Raw genomic sequence first — 21,122 nt, forward strand, 5'->3', positions numbered from 1 at the left:
CTTGTCATTTTTAAATCAGAAGGAATGAGTTTTTAGAGTAAATTTCAGTTACTGGGTCAGGCAGATAAGGACATGTTTTAGAACCAGAAGACCTTTTGTGTAGGGATCTCTTAGACTTCCCAAAATAGATGCCCATGTGGGGCCAGACCAACTTCTCAAAGCATTTTACTGTCCCTTTAAGGCTTTTCTCAGTACCCCAGGATTCAAATAAACTCTCCGAGACACTTGGTGTAATTTTAAATTCCAAGCTTGATCTGTTACCCTCAAATACAGTTTTTAAGGAAGATTAGTTACAAATAGTTGTCAGTACTTTCAAATGGCAGAAAAAGATTACACTGTAGTAAAACTGGAATGAATTTTTTATGCATGAGATAACAATTTTCTCTTTTATCACCAGATGGAATTAATCCAATTCATGCAATAAATGACTATTACATTTTTTTAAAGTTGCCCTAATTTTTCTAGTTGACATTTCATGCTTATTTTAAGTCAAGATATCAATTAGCTCCTGAGCTCACCTTGCCCTCCCTGGGAAGTGGTGAGTACACACATGGCCTCTCTGATACTCAGCTGGACCCAGAGAACCAGGTAGGAGATCTCAGTCTTTATGCCTTGGGGTGAGAGCTTCGGTTTCAGAGGCAGTGGCCCTGGCAGCCTTTAGACAAATATGACACTATAGGTTATTTAGGACTTTGACAGTGACCTAAAGGAGGTGAACAGGAGGGAAATTCTGATTTATCTTGACATAAAATTGGCAGAAATCACCACCACCAAATTCCTGTAACTAGAAATCACGAGGGTTAAACAGAAAAGGTTCATCTATGATGGGGATACCCCTCACAGCAGACTTTGTGAATGTCTTTTATAGAACCACATAAGATAGTACCATCAACATTTTACATATTTTACATACAATCTGAATACAAATTCTTAAAATTTATTATAGAACATTAAAATAATCCTCTAATAAAATCAGCCTTAAGTATAACGAATCTAAATTTCAGTATCTTGTACACTTCTAAATAAATATCTTTGATCTATAATTCTTGAAAATATTACAGTTTATGGTGACATGAAAGAGATAAGTCAAACTGTGTTATAAGTGAAAATAAAACATCAATTCAAAAATTAACAAGCCTAAAAATACACTGAACTGAAATTATAGAAAATCAAAACACTAAGTACATAGCAATTAAATATGTAGCATCGGGATCACCGAATGCATGCTCAACAACACACTTCCAACTTATATAAAAAGCCCTTTAAAATTCACATGATCGAAATAAATAAGCAGAAACACACAGGGAGCTACTGTACCTGCCAGTAACAACTAGAAAGTAATTTCTCCCTTTTTCTTTCAAATGATCTAAACAAAAAATACAAAATGATGATCATTTGCTAAAAAACTAGAATTCATGTGTCCTGTTTCTGTTAAAATGCTGCCTATGCTATAAAAAGCCAAAGCAAGGCTTTCTAAATGTTAGACTGTACCTTAGAAAAGGAAATGCCACTGAACTGACACATTTAAACAAAAATCTGACACTTATCTATTTAAGATATGATTGATTGAATTTTAGCTTCATGACGCCATAAGAGGTCTAAATCAAAACCATGATATGAATGCACATTCAAACATCTGAACGCGTGATTTGTTAATACTGAATTATATATTGTGATTTAATTGCATTTGTGAAAGTAGGAGTTTATTTTACATAAGACCAGAATTAAAACATTTAGAGCAGGAACTAACATCTTATCTTTGTATTCTGGTTCTTATATTTTCAAAGCATAATAAATAGGTGTTCATGTCCTGAGAAGTGAGTCCAGCATTCATCATACCCCAGGAAGCACTGTATCCACAATGAAGTGGTGTGCTGAGACTGAGGGGAAGCTCTTTACTTTTTCCTCTTTACTTCCAGGCCTGTGATTAATTTCTGTCTAGTTAATCAAATTAATTGTCACAGATCTATCACACTGTCTGATTTCAGGGCCAAGATTTCTACCATTCATCTGTTCCACAGTTAAGCCTTTTACTTGTGCCTGCACATCTACAGTCAGGTTCAAATAAAGATCATCTTTGTTATTCTGTGTCGGGTATCTGCTTATGATAACCATTTGAAACAGACATGCATGCATGTGTGTGTGCACACACGCTCGTGTGTGTGCACACACACAATCATTTCACAAATGGAAAATGGAATCTGGAAATAATGCACAAAAAAAGCCTAAATTACACAGCTCCCAAGGTTAACTGAAAAAAAAAAAAAAAAGACAAAGAAACTGTAAGGTAACTCCTTTTGATTATACACAAAGTTATTGCGTGATGGCTGGAAGCAATGTCTTTGGACTAACAAATGTAAACCAAGTGTCCTTTAACTATTAGCTTGACAAGGCAGCTAAAAATGATGCGGCTGCAACAGTGCCCTTGAACTCTGCTCAGCTTAGCTCACTACACTAGGAAGCAGCACAGAGCAGGGGACGTGCCTATTCCTCACATCCACGATGCTCAAACGGACATCTGCCTCAGTATGTGGATTACTCTGAGAGCTCCTCAGGATTACCATTTAAAGCTGCCATTTCTGGATGGTCAGGGCTCCTCACTGGGGGAGGGACGCATGTTACAGAACTCCTGAAATAAAAGCTGTTTGGAAAGTTTCACTCTTTTTCACTGCCAGCATGTCTGTGCCTCTTGCGTGCTGCTAGGAGAGGTAGATCCAGTGTTTCAGTTCTGCCATTCCCTGCAGTAACTTGGTGTAATAGAAGTCCACGTTGTCTGCAAAGTCTGTACACATGGGGGACTCCATGTCACCGAAAGTGCAGTACAATGCAGTTCCCCCAACACTGAGGAACACCGTCACTATGCACAGCAAGACCAGTAAAATACAGGAACCACCTCCAACTTCATCTGCAAACATGAGAACAGAGAAAGGTTAAGTTGAGGCAAAAATGGAAATCCTGGCATCTGCTGTCTTCTCACTGACCACTGGAAGTAGATGTTTCTAGTTAACCAGAGTCCTCCAGTGGCTGGGGTTGCTGATGGAAAGCTAGTGTACCTGACGACTGCATGAGTGGCACCTAGTAGTTGCCATAGGCGACTCCATCTCAGGACCCTGAGATCATCACCTGAGCCAAAGGCAGACACTTACCCAACTGAGCCCCGAGGTGTCCCTACTCCCCTACTCAATTTTATTCTTATCCTTTAGTGGAACAGAAATGTTTTCGCTAGTTCAGTGATTTTTCTTAATAACAGGCAGGTCTGTTTTTAATAAAAAATGTATCAGCTCTCTGTATTAAGAAGATAGCTATTCTTCAGTTGGAAAGTCTCAATGATCATTCATAATTAAGAAAAACATTTCAAATTTGGAAAAAGACTAAAAAGTTTTCAGAACCTTCTTGGAAGGTGATTTGGCAGTATCTATTAAAACTTTATTTATTTATTTTTTTTATTTTTTTTATTTTTTTTTTTTAAAGATTTTATTTATTTATTCATGATAGTCAGAGAGAGAGAGAGAGAGAGAGAGGCAGAGACACAGGCAGAGGGAGAAGCAGGCTCCATGCACCGGGAGCCCGACGTGGGACTCGATCCTGAGTCTCCAGGATCGCGCCCTGGGCCAAAGGCAGGTGCCAAACCGCTGCGCCACCCAGGGATCCCTCTATTAAAACTTTAAATTTATCTATCCTCCTGACCAGGACATGTTTGAGAACGAGAGATGGGGAACAAAGCTGGGAAGACAGGTGTAAACCAGGACCACCTCAGGGCAGCTAGACCCTATCACTTAGTCCAACAAATTCACTCCCAAGAATCAGCCTATATATTTGCACAATGCATACTAGTGTATTTATGGGCATGTTCATTGTGGCAAAGTTTGTTAGAACAAAAAGTCGAGAATAACTCAGTTATTCCAGTTACAATGGAACAGTTAGATAATTGTGGGACAATCGTGTTATGAAATAACATGTAATTATTTAATAGAATGAAGAAAATTTAATGTATTCTCTTATAGGAAGATATCCAAGATTGATAGTTAAATGAAAAAGAAGTGACCTAACAATATATAACGAACCCATCTGTGTTAAAACAAAAGCCATATGTGTCAGTGTGTATATGCACATGTGCGCACATATACACACAATGTGTCTTGAAAAGATGGTAACTTCAATTAGTACTTGGGGGAAACTTTAATTAGTACTTGGGGGAAACCCTCAAGGGAAGGTTGCTAGACTTGATACTGTTTTACTTCATTACTGCATGAGTTTGTGGGGTATTTTTTAGATTTTATTTATTTTTAAAAGACAAAGAAAAAGAGCACACATGTCCAAGGTGGGGGAGAGGGGCAGAGAGAGAGGGAAAGAGAGAATCTCAAGCAGATTTCCCACTGAGCATGGAGCCTGATATGGGGCTGGGTCCTGTGACTCCAAGATCATGACCTGAGCCAAAACCAAGAGTCAGACTGGACCACCCAGGTGCCCCATTACTCCATGAGTTTTCCATGATTAGCATTTATTACTTTTATGTTAAAATCCCCACATTTTACAAAATGTAATATAAACAAAATGAACTTTATTTGGAAGATTTTCCAGTAATAAGTGAACATATTTTTCCTGTAAAAATTCAAACGCGGGGATCCCTCGGTGGCTTAGCGGTTTAGTGTCTGTCTTCGGCCCAGGGCGTGATCCTGGAGTCCCAGGATCGAGTCCCGCATCAGGTTCCCTGCATGGGGCCTGCTTCTCCCTCTGCCTGTGTCTCTGCCTCTCTCTCTCTCTCTCTCTCTCTGTGTGTCTCCATGAATAAATAAAATCTTAAAAAATTTTAAAAAAAATTAAAAAAAAATAAAAATTCAAAAGCAAAAACATCTAAGAATCTAAGGGATTCTCTGTTTTTCTCCTACTAAAGCATATTCCCCTCCCACCCCAGAAGCAAACACTCAAATCTAGTGCATATCCTTCCAGATCAGAGACACAGGTTTCAGGATTCTTAGGTAAATAGGATTATGTAATTGTATTGTTCTGTGATTTACAAATTTATAGTTTAATAAATTGTAATAGTCAATAAGTTTAATAATATATATGTGCAAATATATTTTTCTACAAATGAATATAATGTCATTAATATATCTCTGGGTTTTTTTTGTTTTTTTTGGTCAGTTCATTTTTGACCTTCTTTTCTGTTTTTTGGCATTATGCACTCTCACTCCCTTATCTATGTTAACAATCTAGTGCATGTAGCTTTCCACATTTTTCTTCATAATCATATATTTATATGTTAACATTTAAACACTTTATTTTTAAAAATCGATCTTGTTTTATCAACAGGTGTTGATACTGTTTAGAGCTGTTCAGCCAATCTGGAGGCTGAGAGGCCCAAGTGGCTGCAGAACATACACTAAGTGACCTGGTCAAAGACGTGATGGCTACTAAGTATGTAGGAACGTCGTTTGTAAATCTGGGGCTCCTCTGGGAAGCAAGGATTCAGTGCCATTGTGCAGAGAATGGAGCACTCTCTCTGTAGAAGACTGGGAAAGTCTGCAAGGTGCAGAGGTAAAAGGAGGGATGGGAATAGATTATTCCCAAGGCTCCTTTATTACTCTAAATTAGAAGCTTTCTACTATAAAAATTTAGAAACCTCTACTGCTATCACTTTAGAAAGCAGAGCCACGTTTACACTGTTATTTTAACAATGTAGCTGTTTTACAAACTTGAGAAACAAGTCGAAAAGCTCTTGGCTGTATTTCCTCTCATCCTTAGTGACCTAGGCCTTCAGTAAACCTAGCAACCAATGCAGACAGGCCTAGAAGGGGAGTGCCAAACATGAGCAACAGTGTCACAGTGCTGCTCTGGAGAGCCACCTTCTGTAGAGTCAGGAAGAAATCACCACAGAGAATATCCTTGTAATCCATAAATACTTCTCAAACTTACAAAGGAGTATTAAATGCCACTTAAAAAAAAAAAACAAAAAACCGGGGGCAGCCCAGGTGGCTCAGCGGTTTAGTGCCACCTTCAGCCCAGGGCCTGATCCTGGAGACCTGGAATCGAGTCCCACATCAGGCTTCCTGCATGGAGCCTGCTTCTCCCTCTGCCTGTGTTCTGCCTCTCTCTCTCTGTCTCTCATAAATAAATAAAATCTTTAAAAAAAAAAAAAAAAAGGTAGCAGGCTCACTTAAAAAAAAAAAAACAAGTATTAAACAGGACATTGAAATGAGCTTCCAGCATACCATCTGTGAGACAGGGAGGCCAGGAGTTGAATTTTACAACTTGCTCATTTATTTGAACAAAATGCTCAGGAATAACGGAAGAGCTGATGATCATTCGATTCTATGTATTTCTTTGTGGAATATAAAGCAAGTGAGCACACATGTTCTTTTACAAACTCCATTACCAGATATCTTTCCAGGTCCAGACCCACTCTCAGCCGACCCCGAGAAGCAGCTCCATGCTACACAGGGCCCCAGGGTGCTTTACCTTGATCTAAGTCATCATCGATCTCCTGGAACCTTACTCTTCGCTTCGATGGTTTCTGCTGCATCTGGGCAGGATGGTCTCCTCCACTCTCATTCCTCTTCTTCAATATAGAGACCAATCCTTCAGCAGGGACAACCTGTCCAAGATAATTCACAAGGAATGTTTTATTCAGTTCTATTCAACAGGCACTTGCATTTCTGTTACAGTTTCTGTTAGGTTTATCCACCTCCTACAGAAAAAACATCATAGTGAATCATCAGAATCATTATAACAAGATAATATTTCATTTTATGCAGGTGACTGCCAAATACACACACATCTGAAATTCTAGCCACTTTCACACAGCCCTGAGCCAACGCCAGGGCCAGGTGCTCTGATGCAGCGTGCAGGGACTGGACACCAGGCTTTTTGTACCCACCCTGCTCTGGGCTCCACTTCCCCCATAGGAGGGCTATAAAATGGCCACTCAAAGCCCCTCTCTGCTAATTATGAGTGCTGGCTTTTGCTTTATAACAGAGGCTGATGATCCACCACTTCTTTTTCTAGCAATTTTTAAGAAATGAATGTGTGAGACTCAAAATCTACTTGATACTATGAACTCATGAATCTGAGATCGAGAGTTGCATGCTCTACTGACTCAGCCAGCCAGGTGCCCCTGGATGCCAACTTTTAACATCAAAATGGGTGCTAAGCTCAGTTCTTCTGAGAAACTATGTATTTATTAAATTATTCTCTACTGTTCAAAATATTTTAAGGACTTCTTTTCTGGAATATCTCAGAGCCAGTTTCCTAGGGATATGTTAACTTTGTAATACGCAGAGGTTGGCAAACTATGGGCAGTAGGCCAAAGGCCCTCTGCCTACTTTTTATAAATAACATTTACTGGCAACACAGCCAAGCCAACTCATCCACACACCGTGTGGGGCTGCTACAACAGCCGACAGGAGGCTCCAGCAGACCCTAAAGTCTAAAATGTTTACTATTTGGCCCTTTGTAGAGTTAGCTAACATTTGTCCCCCACCTCTACCCCTTTCTGTGATGCCTCCTGGTTTTCCCCCAGAGACTCCGCTCCTGCCTCCACCCCACGGCTTATTTAGGAATAAAGACAAAAACAAAAACCCTTGCCATTTAGGAGTTTAGAGACTCCACGGTGTATGGAGAAGGGGATCAGTTGGTAGAGACAGACTAGGAAACAAAAGCCCCTCCCTAAGCAGCAGGTTGATTCAGAGAAGTTAGCTTGTGAGTGGCCTGCGTGGACAAGCTGCAGGTGATGACACAGGTGGGCATTGTGGGCATAACATTGCAGATGTCAGTGACTTGCTGGGAGCAGGTCACTGGAAGCTGAGGGCTGCCTGTAATGTCATTTCTCTGATTAATGGCATAAAATACTTAATATAATTTCCAGCTCCAGCCAGTCATCTCTGATAATGTGCTATGTATAAATATTATTGATCCTATTAGTTCTTTTTATAACTCAAAGCTTTTAGGGCCAAATAACTCAATATAATATTCTACTAGGCTTTCCTGAACATGGGTCTATAGAAACCATTATCTCAAAAAAAAGAAAAAAATCAATGTCAGCAATTTATTCTTTTTATAGGAAATGTGTATTTCAAATGTCCTTCTTTTGAGAAAACTAAAGCACTTTAGTGACATTAAAATGGAATGTACAAATATGCAAGGGAATAGCCTTCCAAATGTTTCTTTAGAAAGCAACATTAAACACTCCCTTATATAGCATTAAAGAGCTCCTTTCTATGACAGAGAAAACTGATTTTACAAGTAGCACACTGAAAAAAAGAGAGGAAAAAAAGTCCTCCTAAGTTTCTGAAGAGGAAGAGATGAAAAACAGAAATGACTTTTAGTGGCTATATTACTACTAACGATGTATCACTGATATTCTCTTTATTTTTAGTAAATGTAAAAAAAAAAGGGGGGTGGAATTATCATAGACTGATTCACTATTTTTCTCCATAAAATAAAGTCCTACATTTACCCACAGCGAATTCACCTATCATAAGTGTTTTCAAGTTGCTTTAACTACTAAGGAAAAAACAGTCCTATTAAGAATAATTGTGAGGAAAAAAAAAAAAAAAGAATAATTGTGAGGGGGATCCCTGGGTGGCGCAGTGGTTTGGTGCCTGCCTTTGGCCCAGGGCGTAATCCTGGAGACCCTGGGTCGAATCCCATGTCGGGCTCCCGGTGCATGGAGCCTGCTTCTCCTTCTGCCTGTGTCTCTGCCTCTCTCTCTCTCTCTGTGTGTGTGTGTGTGACTATCATAGATAAATAAAAAAAAAATTAAAAAAAAAAAGAATAATCGTGAGGATGAGCCCCAGGGTGGCGTTACTATTACTTTCATATCTTTGTGATACGAATTTTCAATCTGTAAATTCAAGAAACAGACTCAAATCATAAATAAAAAGACAGGGGCACCTGGGTGGCTCACTGGTTGAGCATCTGCCTTTGGTTCAGGTTGTGATCTCGGAGTCCTGGGATGGAGTCCCATATCAGGCTCCCCACAGGGAGCCTGCTTCTCCCTCGACCTATGTCTCTGCCTCTCTCTGCATCTCTCATGAATAAATGGATGGAATCTTAAAAATGAAAAATAAAATAAAATAAAATAAAATAAAATAAAATAAAATAAAATAAAATAAAATAAAATACAGTGAATGTGAATAAAAGTATATTGAAGGACCAAGCGAGAAACTCTGAAGTCATCTGAAAGACACAGATGTGCTTCTGAGATGTAGCAGCCAGTGGTAGCACACCAGCCTGGTAGGCCCCTGCCTTAAGGGCCAGAGCAGGAAAAATCCTCCATGAACCTGGAACAGTTTGTAGCACTGAGGAATATGAGGAAGTATGCTATAAAGAATGGGGTTTGTCAGAACAACACAGAAGCCAACCTGAAGGTGCTTCTAATGGCCAAAGGTGGAACAATTTGCAACAAAATAAAAGACACAGTTGTGTGAGATGGGCCAACATTCTGTTTTGACACCCTTCCCCAATCAACCCTTAATTCTTGTCTAGAAATCTAACCACACCTTATACAAGGTATGGTGGGACCAATTTTAGGCATGGGAGATGAATGCCAAGGGGGCAACTCTTAGAAGACAAATGGATGCCGTCCTTCCTGTTTTGGCAGGAGTTTTGGGCAGGGGTCTTAGAACCCATCCCCAGGACAGAAATTCCACCTACCACACCAAGGCAGTCAAACATAAACATTTAAGAAACAACTTGCAGAGTTTTCCTTGATTCTATGGTACAAAGGCAAGTAAGCCCAAGCAAGGTCAGGGTCTTAGTTTGAGGTCTCACTCAAAAGACTGCCAAGTGCTTCTACATAGGTAGAGATGATGATTATGGACACACGGAAATGCATCTTCTCCAAACTATTGTAAAAAAAAGTTTCAATGCCGTTTTCCCCTTTTTTTAACCATAATGTCAACATTAAAAGGCTAATTTTTAAATAAAAAAATAAAGCTTTTAAAAACCTAACTTAGTTTCCCACTTCAATTACCAAGTTTCTTTCCTGTCCAAACAAAGTATAACAGCCCTTCCACTGAGAACAAAAAGAACGTCTAAACTGTAATTAATGTAATTGTCACTGGTGGTACTCCATGAATTAGCACAGAATTAAAAACAAAAGCAAAACAAAATATCCATCTAGCTTAGTCCCATACATTTGCAAGGAAAGAGTTCCTCTGTGTGTCCCCTCAAATATCAATGACATCTTAAATAGTGTTTTAAGAATTAACTAGTCATAAAAAAACAAAGTTTTGCTTGGCACAGTGAATCCTAACTGACAAGGATCCCACTGAGAGGGCCTTGCTGTTAGAACTGCTTCCGCAAAAAAAAATTAAAGGAGAAAGCAGATACCACATAATACTCTTCTAGTGACAGAAGCCTGCTCAATTCTGAAGTTCAGGGCTGGTAAATTTTGAACAGGAACACACGCTTGGTTTCTCAATGACCTGAGAATTGACATTCACAAATCATACTTGTATATTCTAAGTGGCTTACTTGCCTGTGGTTTCCCAATAGAAGAACGTGTCAAATTTACCATCCCTGTTCACTGAAGCAACAAGAGATGCTCCCTGCCAGCTCCCTTAGATTTGGGCTCCAGAGTAAGAAGTACAATTTAGTGAATCAGTACACATTTACACGACATGCCACAATCTTTACAACTCTAGCACACAGGCATCAGCAGTCCCATTTTACAGAATAGCCAAGCTTAGGCAGCTCACGTAACCTGCTTACATTTGTTGCGCCTGCTCCCCATAGGGTTCGGATACAAGTTCGTTAAACCTTTTGCCATTTTCTTTACGTGAAGAGAACTTATTCTCTAGGACTATTAAAAGTCTGCTTAGTGTTGCCTGTTACATATTGCAGTGAAAGTGAGATGAACAGAATTTTCAAATAAACCCAAGCAGTTTCTTTTGTGTTTCCAAAGTACTTGTTACCTCTTGTGACAAATCCTTACCTTACACATCACCCCATTTAAGAGATACTTAAACTAATGGCTAAATCCACTGATCTAGCGACATGGGGGAGGAGATGGGTAGAGGAAAGAGCTTCTGTGTCATTCAATTACTCTGCAAGTAGATTAATGTCATGGCTTCTCATACAGCAAATTAATATTATCAGTCACAGCAGGAGCAAGAGGAGGCAGCTAGAGGAGGAAAGCCATCTTTCAGAAAGAAAGCAGTGGTGACCTCTGGCCCCGCAGTGCTGCATCTTAGTGCAATAGGGAGAGAGCAAAAAAGAGGAAAAAACAAATAATAATGAAGTACATCAATGCTGGACTTTTATTTTTAAAGATTTTATTTATTTATTCATGAGTGACACACACACACACACACAGAGGCAGAGACACAGGCAGAGGGAGAAGCAGGCTCCATGCAGGGAGCCCGATGCAGGACTCGATCCCAAGTCTCCAGGATCACACCCTGGGCTGCAGTCGGCGCCAAACCGCTGTGCAACCGGGGCTGCTCAATGCTGGACTTTTAAAAGAGGAGTTTAAAAAGGAAAGAGGCTTTGTTTTTTTAAAATAAAAATAGGTTTGAAAAAAGATTTTATTTATTTATTTGAGAGAGAATGAATGAGAGAGAGAGAGAGAGAGAGAGCGCGTGCGAGCACAAACAGGGAGGTAGAGGGAGAAGACTCCGCCGCATAGCAAGCAGCCCAACTCGGGGCTCAATCTCAGGACCTGGGGATCATGACCTGAGTGGAAGGCGGATGCTTTACCAACTGAACCATCCATGCGCCTCCAAATTATTTTATTATCTAAGTTTCTAGATTAGGCACCACTTCATGTTTTTGTAATTTGCTTTTGTTTGCTTAACCACTTAATAAGTATAAAGTAGGAAAAGAAATAAGAATGTTAAGAACCACTCTACTTTTAAACTCCCATTGTTTAAATAGGTAGACTCCATGGGCGCCTGGGTGGCTTAGGTCATACTCCTGGCGTCCTGGATGGAGCCCCAGGTCAGGCTTCCTGGGGTGTGTGTGTATGTGTGTGTGTGTTTCTCCCTCTCTCTCTGTGCTCGAGATCTCTCTCTCAAATAAATAAATAAAATATAATAGGTAGATTCCAGAACAGAACATTTGATTTTCCTGCTCTTGGGGTGGCTGCTTCAGTCACAGCCCGACTCTAACCCATCAGCCAGTCTCGTCAGTCCTCGCTCAAAGGGCATCCTCACCACAGCCACTGCAGCCCACTCTTCAGGACTTCTCACCTGAACTGTGGCCAAAACCTGATCGGTCTCCTTGCCTTGGCCCAGCCTCCCACACCTTGCCTGCGGCCATAACCTGATCGGTCTTGCTTTGGCTCTGCTTCCTGTGCCTCCTGCTCTCCGCAGTGGAGCCAGAAAGCAGATCTGGTCACAGGTCCTGCTCAAAACCTCGGCTTTCCGCCACCCACTGAATTTGACTCCAGTTCCCTACCCTGGTCCAGAGGCCCTCCAGGAACCGGCCGCGCAGCCTGCCCGCCTCCCCTCGTTCACTGTGCCCCAGTGGCGCCAGCTCTCCCAGTGCCTCCCTCCCGCTTGATCAGTGCGACGGTTGAACTCACAAACCTGAGATCAAGACCTGAGCTGAGATCGAGTCCCACACTTAACCCACCGAGACCCCCGGGGTGCCCCTATATTGTTTATTTTTATGTGAACTTATTTATTATGTGTCTCTCCATCTAGAGAGTAAGCTTCACAAAAGCAGAGACCTGACCTGTGCTCGCTGGTGTGTCCTCAGTTTCTAGAGTATATAGTAGGTACTCAACAAATATGCCAAAGGTAAAATGAATACACAGATGAGCAGTTTACCTGCAGACAGCACCTAGCTTATACTTATTTGGATAACATAGATTTTCCCCCTTAACATAACCAAAACTAAATATGTTTTAAAAGGTTATTTATTTTTCTAAGTAAACTCAGTTTAAAAACAAAACAAAAGGGATCCCTGGGTGGCGCAGCGGTTTAGCGCCTGCCTTTGGCTCAGGGCGCGATCCTGGAGACCCGGGATCGAATCCCACGTCGGGCTCCCGGTGCATGGAGCCTGCTTCTCCCTCTGCCTATGTCTCTGCCTCTCTCTCTCTCTGTGTGACTATCATAAATAAATAAAAATTAAAAAAAAAAAGAAAAACAAAACAAAACAAAAGCCTTCTGTGTAGGTGACCATTATTGGCAATAATGTGTTAGCTTTGTAGAAAATACAAAAATGTATTTTTTTTAAAAAAAGATTTTATTATTTGAGAGAGAAAAAATGTGTGCTCAAGCAGCATGGAGGGGCAGAGGCAGAGGGAGAAGCAGACTCTCTCCTGAGCAGGGAGCCCAAAGCTGGGCTAAATCCCAGGACCCTGGCATCATGACCTGAGCTGAAGGCAGATGCTTCATGGATTGAGCCTCTAGGCACCCCGTATTAAAAACTTTTTAAAATAGGGGATCCCTGGGTAGCGCAGCGGTTTGGCGCCTGCCTTTGGCCCAGGGCGCGATCCTGGAGACCTGGGATCGAATCCCACGCCGGGCTCCCGGTGCATGGAGCCTGCTTCTCCCTCTGCCTGTGTCTCTGCCTCTCTCTCTCTCTCTGCGTGTGACTATCATAAATAAATAAATAAATAAATAAGAAAATTAAAACAAAAATTTAAAATGATTATAACATAATTTTTAAAGACAAGTATCGATTGCAATCTGAAACATTTATTATAGTTTTCTGAACATACCGTATCAGTCCCCACAAATAGATTACACATGTATATATTAATGAGGAAAAATGAATGGTTTATCTTCATATGGTGTATCATGCTGCTAAAATGTGCTCACGAAGGGGATCTCTTAAATTATATACTATGATTCTTTTCAATATGAAAAGACAGATTAATTTTCATGAAATTTCCCCAATATTCAATGTTACTCAGAAAACAAAAACAATTCCCTCACTCCTACTCCCTTACGGAACAACCTACTACAAGCTGAGTGGACTTTTATTGTTTTTAAAGATTTATTTATTTATTCATGAGAGACACAAAGAGAGAGAGAGAGAGAGAGAGAGGGAGAGAGAGAGAGAGAGAGAGAGAGAGAGAGAGAGAGAGAGAAAGAAAGAAAGAAAGAAAGAAAGAAAGAAAGAAAGAAAGAAAGAGGCAGAGACACAGGCAGAGGGAGAAGCAGGCTCCATGCAGGAAGCCTGATGCAGGACTCGATCCTGGGTCTCCAGGATCACGCCCTGGGCCGAAGGCAGGCGCTAAACCGCTGTGAGCCACCCAGGGATCCCAGAGTGGACTTTTATTAGCAGTATGGGGTTGGATCATGACACCATCTTGAATTTGAATAACTCATTTCTTGTGTCAGGTTTGATGCTAGGTACAGCTGAAGAACTGGCAGTGTTTTGTTTTTGTTTTTGTTTTTTTTTTTTAGATTTTATTTATTTATTTTAGAGATAGAGAGCAGAAGCAGGGGGAGGAGCAGAGAGAATGAGGGACAAGCAGCCTCTCCACTTTGTGTGGAGCCTATGGGGAGGCTCAGTCCCACAACCCTGAGATCATGACCTCAGCCCAAGTCAGGAGTCAGCTGCTCAACCCACTGAGTCACCCAGATGCCCCATAACAGCTGAAGGGTTTTAAAAGAAGGTAACACAACCCTCCCAGGTTCCAGAACCAAGCAAGTCAGTGATTTATTGGCATTACCAGGCTCCTTGGGTAGAGGCAGTTTGGGTTTTGACATTAAAATAATGTCAGAATTTCATGGGTATTGTAATAAAATTTCATTTTTTCCCCAAAACTAGGATAGTGAAATTCAGCCAACAGATAACACTTGGATTTGGACACCTGTTGGGAATGCAGGCTTTATATATGGAGTGTCCCTATCTGAATTTTTAGCCACTGCATCTGCAATCATTGTACACACAGAAGTCACATAAAAATTACTAAGGAGGGACCCCAAAAGAGTGAATCTCTACCTTGCTGACACTGTACATGTGATGCACTTCTTATGTTAAATATCTATGAAATGAGCATGAATGTTTTTGATGCTTTTAAAAATAGCACCGGTTGGGGAGCCTGGGTGGCTCAGTTGGTTGGGTGTTTGCCTTCAGCACGAGTCATTATCCTGTGGTCCTGAGATTGGGCCCCATGTCGGGCTCCCTGCTTAGTGGGGAGTCTGCTTCTGCCTCTGTTCCACTTGTGCTCTTTTTCTCAAATAAAATCTTTTAAAGAAATTAAAACAGTGCCAGTTATACTTCCAGTGAGAGGGTGTCATGCTCTTTTTTTACATAGGAAAGAACATCAGTGTTTCAGATACTAAGCTATCATTTTACCTAGAAAAGTTGTTCTGGATTTAAAACTGCTTCTAAAACCCAGAAAAGGGCAGCTCTGGGGGCGCAGCGGTTTAGTGCCGCCTGCAGCCTAGGGCGTGATCTTGGAGACCCTGGATCGAGTCCCAAGTCAGGCTCTCTGCATGGAGCCTGCTTCTCCCTCTGCCTGTGTCTCTGCCCCTCTCTCTCTCTCTGCATCTCTATGAATAAATAAATAAAATCTTCAAAAAAAAAAAAAACCCAGAAAAGTTTCATTTACACATGTCTCTACATCCTGGAATTAAATTAGTGTAAACAGTTTTCATTCTCCATGAGATTCTGCATAAATTATTTCATTTGATGTGATGAACCTAATTTTTTTAATAAAGATTTTATTTATTCATGAAAGACACAGAGAGAGAGAGGCAGAGACATAGGCAAAGAGAGAAGCAGAGAGAGAAGCAGGCTCCATGCAGGGAGCCCAATGTGGGACTCAATCCCGGGTCTCCAGGATCAGGCCCTGGGCCAAAGACAGGTGCTCAACTGCTGAGCCACCCAGGCGTCTCTAATTTTTTTTTTTAAAAGATTTTATTTATTTATTCATGAGAGACACACAGAGAGAGGCAGAGACATAGGCAGAGGGAGAGGTAGACTCCCTGCGGGGGAGCCTGATGCGGACTCGATCCCAGGACCCCAGGATCACACCCTGAGCCAAAGGCAGACGCTCAACCACTGAACCACCCAGGTGCCCCTGATTGTTTAAAAGACAACAGCAAACGCTCCCAATGGGCTGGTGATGGTTGTCAAAGCCAAGCAGCACCGCATCAACAGTTGAGCAATGCGGAAGTGCCAAGAGAATGAAAGCAGGGAGACCAACAAATGGGGAAAATGTGGTAGTGACTTTCATTGTGACCATTCCACCATAACCACAGAGGTTGGCAGAGTGAAGACCAGTGAGGAAATTGCTTAGGGGCAGAGTCACTCACAGAAGCAAGGGTCGGTTTGGAAGAGAGACTGGAGGACTCACTAGGGCAGCACAGCAATCTGGAAGAGAGTAGACCTAGCAGCCTCTGTGGCTCCAGAGGGCATGAACACACTGTGTGCAAATATTTGGTTATTAAGACATTATGCTCTGTATCTTCTATTCACCAAAATATGGAAGCATGAAAAATATTTTAAAAACAAGTCCAGGAAAATTACCCAGGTGAGGCCCCAATAGATGAAATCAGAAGTTCATCTGAATCCTCACTGTATAATCAGCACTTGATGGAACAGAGAGCCTTAGTAGGATGCTGCTGAGAACATACAACAGTGTTTGTATTAAAAAGAAGTTTGCAGGGTGCCTGGGTGGCTCAGTTGGTTGGAAAGGCATCTGCCTTCGGCTCAGATGATGTTCCCAGGGTCCTGGGATCCAGCCCCAAGTTAGGCTCCCTGCTCAATGGAGTCTGCTTCTCCGTCTCGGTCTCCATGCCCTTCACCTCAGCTCATGCGCTTTCTCAAATAAATTAATAAAATTAAAAAAAAAAAAAAAAAAGAAAGAAAGAAGTTTGCACTTACAAGCAAACCCAATATCGCCTGGACATTTTATTTAGGCCAAAACTTCACTCTTAAGGTAGTAAGGAAATTGTAAGCATTAGTGATTTTTAATTTTAATTTTATTTTAAAGATTTTATTTATTTATTCATGAGAGACAGAGAGAGAGGTGGAGACACAGGCAGAGGGATAAGCAGGCTCCCTCCGGGGAGCCTGATGCAGGACTCAATCTCGGGACCTTGGAATCATGCTCTGAGCCAAAGGCAGATGCTCAACCACTGAGCCACCCAAGCATCCTGCACTAGTGATTTTTTAGTTTTGAAACTTTAAAGCTCTTTTCCTGTCAGGGTGAGGCAGAATTTATTGAAGCATATTCCTCAGAATGGAGAGGAAATATTCAGAAACAATCTGTTCACCATTATCACAGGAATATAAATTAGTTTTGTTAATCATATGTAGCTTTTGGGGTTCTTAAAATAGCACAACTTAACAGATCAATAGAATTTTAGGAAAGGGAAGCAGCACTTACAGAAGAGAACTTCACAGGAAAGACAAGTTTAAAACGTAAATCGTTTCTACCCCTGGGACGCCTGGATGGCTCAGCAGTTGAGCACCTGCCTTCAGTCCAGGGCGTGATCCTGGAGTTCTGGGATCGAGTGCGATATTGGGCTCCCTGCATGGAGCCTGCTTCTCCCTCTGCCTGTGTCTCTGCTTCTCTCTCTCTCTCTCTCATGAATAAATAAAGCCTTAAAAAAAAACGTTTCTACCCCTGTGAGGTGTTATCTAGTAGGAAAAACTGACGTTATGAGTTGAAGGAAGAACACTCCATGTGGCTGTAGTTCAATAGCAAACCCCGACTACAGGTATTCTGTAAAGTAGGAGACCCATCAGGAGCACTCTGACCCTTCACCATTTATACCTAAAAATCTAAAACTAGACCTTCTGTCTTTTCTCCACAGGGTCAACTGGATCATTGGTGTGAAAAGCAGTGGTCAGGGAAGGGGAAACTTTTGGTATTACAGCTAGATTTGAATATAGGTGTTTTGATAGTTCCCTGTATCAGAAGCCTGGTGAAAATGAACAAGGGAAGGAATACTGGGTCCAGTATTTTACTACTGGCTTTATTTATTTATTTTATTTTAATGAAAACACTATTCTTTTGAAGATTTTATTTTTATATAATTTGTACACCCAATGTTGGGCTCGAACTCACGACCCCGAGATCAAGAGTTGCAATGCTCCACTGACTGAACCAGCCAGGCACCCCTCTATTTAATCTTTTTTTTAACTTTAAGAAAAAATTGTGGTAAGGTATGTCTAATATAAAATTGCAGTCTTAACAATTCAGTGTATTAATTATATTCACAATGTTGTGCCACCACTACTAGTATCTATTTCTAAAATTTTCATCAACCCAAACAGAAACTCTGCACTCATTAAGTACTATGAAACAATCTCAAGAGGAAATTAGGAAGAAAAAAAAAATCATAGTTTATAGAGGACTGACTTGCAAATGGTAATAAAAAGATCTAGTTAAAATAAACGAATGAATAATAGATCAAGTGCTTTATTATTTTATCTAACTTAGTCAAGAACAAATTAGGACTAGCTGCTGGGGAGCTGACTAGAAGTGGCAATGCAGCAAGCCAGTGGCCTGACAGCTGAGGATCTGAGCAAGCTCCTGCAGGGCGCTGCTTTCCTGGGTACTCTGCTGTCCATTCTGGCTCTGTTGCTTTTTCAGTTTCTACTTAAAGTTTGTTTTTTTCCCTCCAATGATGATGCAGAAAGAGAAAACAATGGCTATAAATGGGACTTAAAAGCTTACTTGGAAAATCCTAGAAGATGAAAAACAGGAAGAGTAGTTGGTATCCTAATTTTCAGGGGAGGAAACATACATGGAGAGGTTAGCAGGAACTCTGCAGGGTTGCTAGTGGGTGGGTCTGTATGTGACTTTAGACTGTGTAAGACTGTTCTTTCCACTGAACAAAGCCACCTTCCACTGGGGCTACAGTTTGCATATGGATTTTTCCCCCTTAACTTTATTATTATTATTTTTTTAAAGATTTCTATTTTGTTTATTTGAGAGACAGCACAAAAACAGGGGAAAGGGCAGAGGGAGAAGGAGAAGCAGGCTCTCCGCAGAGCAAGGAGTCTGATGGGGGCTCGATCTCAGGACCCTGAGATTATGACCTGAGTCAAGGGCAGACGCTTCATTGACTAAGCTGCCCAGGCACCCCCTTTTTCCCTCTTAACTTAAAAAAATTGTATTATCAAACAAAGAAGACTGATCATCTTGATCCTGTCTACCATGATATGTTTTGTTTTGACCAGCTTCCTTACTGTTTGGAGAAACTTTATATTATGTATAAAATTTGTCTTAGTGAAGCAGTAAGTATGAAATCTGATCAAACTACAGCTTATAAATTAATACTACAAGAAAGAGAAGACTTACAACATATAACTTAATGGCTTGAGAATCCACCCAGTTTCTCATTGTATTTTAAAACGTGGGCAGCCCCGGTGGCCCAGTGATTTAGTGCCACATTTGGCCCGGGGTGTGATCCTGGAGACCCGGGATCGAGTCCCACGTTGGGTTCCCTGCGTGGAGCCTGCTTCTCCCTCTGCCTCTCTCTCTCTTTCTCTTTGTCATGAATAAATAAATAAAACCTTAAAAAAAAATAATAAAACGTTTCCTTTGTTCTGTTGTAATCTTTTAAAGAATTAAAAAATATAGTAATAATCATAAGAAATAGTGAGTATGTGTTTTAACTTCTAGATGTATGTGGGGGAAAAATGAGATTTTCTTACAAGAATGTAAGTAATCTTGCCTTGATCGTAATTGCCAGAACTGTCAAAGTGACAGCAGAATAAGAAACAGTGTTGCTAACACTAACTTTCCCTGGAGGCATGCAATAAAAGTTCCTGAGGTATAAACATCATGATCAAAAGTCATCTTATTCAATCCATATACAAAATAAAATTACTAATTATTAAAAGTTTATGTTAGGTAGATTTCCCTGTCATGTTGGAAACCAGGGAAAATGTACAAAACCAAGGCACTATTTAGCAGAGGTGTTTTTTAAATTTCCTTTTGCTTTTAATTGCTCTTCTATTAAATCCCAAACTTACCTCTGCAATCTCTATCCTTTTTGCGAGGTCATCAAGAGAAAGAGAGCTGTCGTCGGAAGGCAGATCCTCCTGCAGACTGTAGGAGGCTTCTTCAGGAGAAAGATCTGGAAGGAGGTCCGAGTCTTCCTCTTGGTTCTCTTCACAGGACAGGGAGTCCTCGGTGTCTTTTAAGCAACCTTCTAAAAGGCTGTTCAAATAGTCTTCAGTCTCTCTGCTGACTCGATCGTCCTCATCCACCACCTCCTCCGGGGCCATACACACCCCTGGAGGAGCTGCACTTAAGACAGACACCTTATTACCCTCACCAAGTGCGCTCTCAGAGCGCTGGGGGTCAGGCGGCCCCAGCGGTGATTTTCCATCGCTGTCTGGGAGATCAGGTTGCTGCAGCTCATTGAATTCCCTATGTTCCAGTCGGTCCGTGGGCAACGCCTCCGAAGCATCCTTAAGTGGTAAACGGAGTCCCTTTCTGTGAGTCTGTGAATATCTTCCCTCGGAGATCAGCGCAGGTGTTATGAGGTCAGAGCCGGGGGAGATGAGCGGCTCTCTCATGGACTCGCTGGGGAGCGCCACGGCGGGGTCTGCAGCCAGGCCTATTGTGGCCACATCTCCGCTGGGCCCCGGGAGAGGCAGCTGCAGGCGGCTGTCATCCTCGCAGGCGTCCCAGGGCTGGGCGGGCAGCTCCCGCGGGGCCTCGGCGCTGCAGAGCGGCTCCTCCCCCCCGTGGTCCTTCCCTGAAGTTACAGGCAGGCGCGGGGGATCGGCCAGCCTGTCCATGTGAGGACAGCAGGGGCTACTCCTCTCCCGGGTTTGCTCTTGATGACGCTGGCTTTCTCCCCCTGGCGCAGCGCCAAGACAACTTTCACTCTCTGAAGACGAAGAAAAACAAGTTGTTTAAGGTTCAAAACAACACTTTGCACAGGAGGAAAGGGCAAGGGACAGATGTGAATAATATGTATGACACAACAAAATTTGAAACCTCTCCAGTGGAAATTGCATCTGCTGGATTAATGGGGTCCTTAGAGAGAGGAAATACTCTAATATTATATATTAAATAACCCTTTACATATAGAAATTAACACTGTTCAGAACACGAATATGAATGCAGAGTTCTTCATTATTCATGGAACAAGTAATTTTTTCAAAGGTTGAAAGACGGTTTTTTGAACTTTACTGGCTTTCTATAATTCCTTTCATATTTACCCTCCATTTACCAACAGATAACATTT

The 21,122-nt window shown here is 41.4% G+C and overlaps 1 protein-coding gene across 13 annotated transcripts in view; it reads right to left on the minus strand.

Moving 5' to 3' along the window:
* Positions 1 to 231: 231 nt before the first annotated feature.
* The window catches only part of CNST (consortin, connexin sorting protein), a 121,736-nt gene continuing 100,845 nt past the window's right edge, over positions 232 to 21,122 (minus strand). For all 13 annotated transcript variants that reach the window (XM_072732813.1, XM_072732812.1, XM_026003419.2 and 10 more), the window contains 3 exons: positions 19,897 to 20,762; positions 6,460 to 6,595; positions 232 to 2,905 (listed from right to left, as the gene is read on the minus strand). In XM_072732813.1, the coding sequence (XP_072588914.1) occupies positions 2,700 to 2,905; positions 6,460 to 6,595; positions 19,897 to 20,762 (1,208 nt within the window). In that variant the 3' untranslated portion in view covers positions 232 to 2,699. The remainder of the gene's footprint in view (positions 2,906 to 6,459; positions 6,596 to 19,896; positions 20,763 to 21,122) is intronic.

Source organism: Vulpes vulpes, chromosome 13, assembly GCF_048418805.1.
Source record: "Vulpes vulpes isolate BD-2025 chromosome 13, VulVul3, whole genome shotgun sequence".
Lineage (NCBI taxonomy): Eukaryota > Metazoa > Chordata > Mammalia > Carnivora > Canidae > Vulpes > Vulpes vulpes.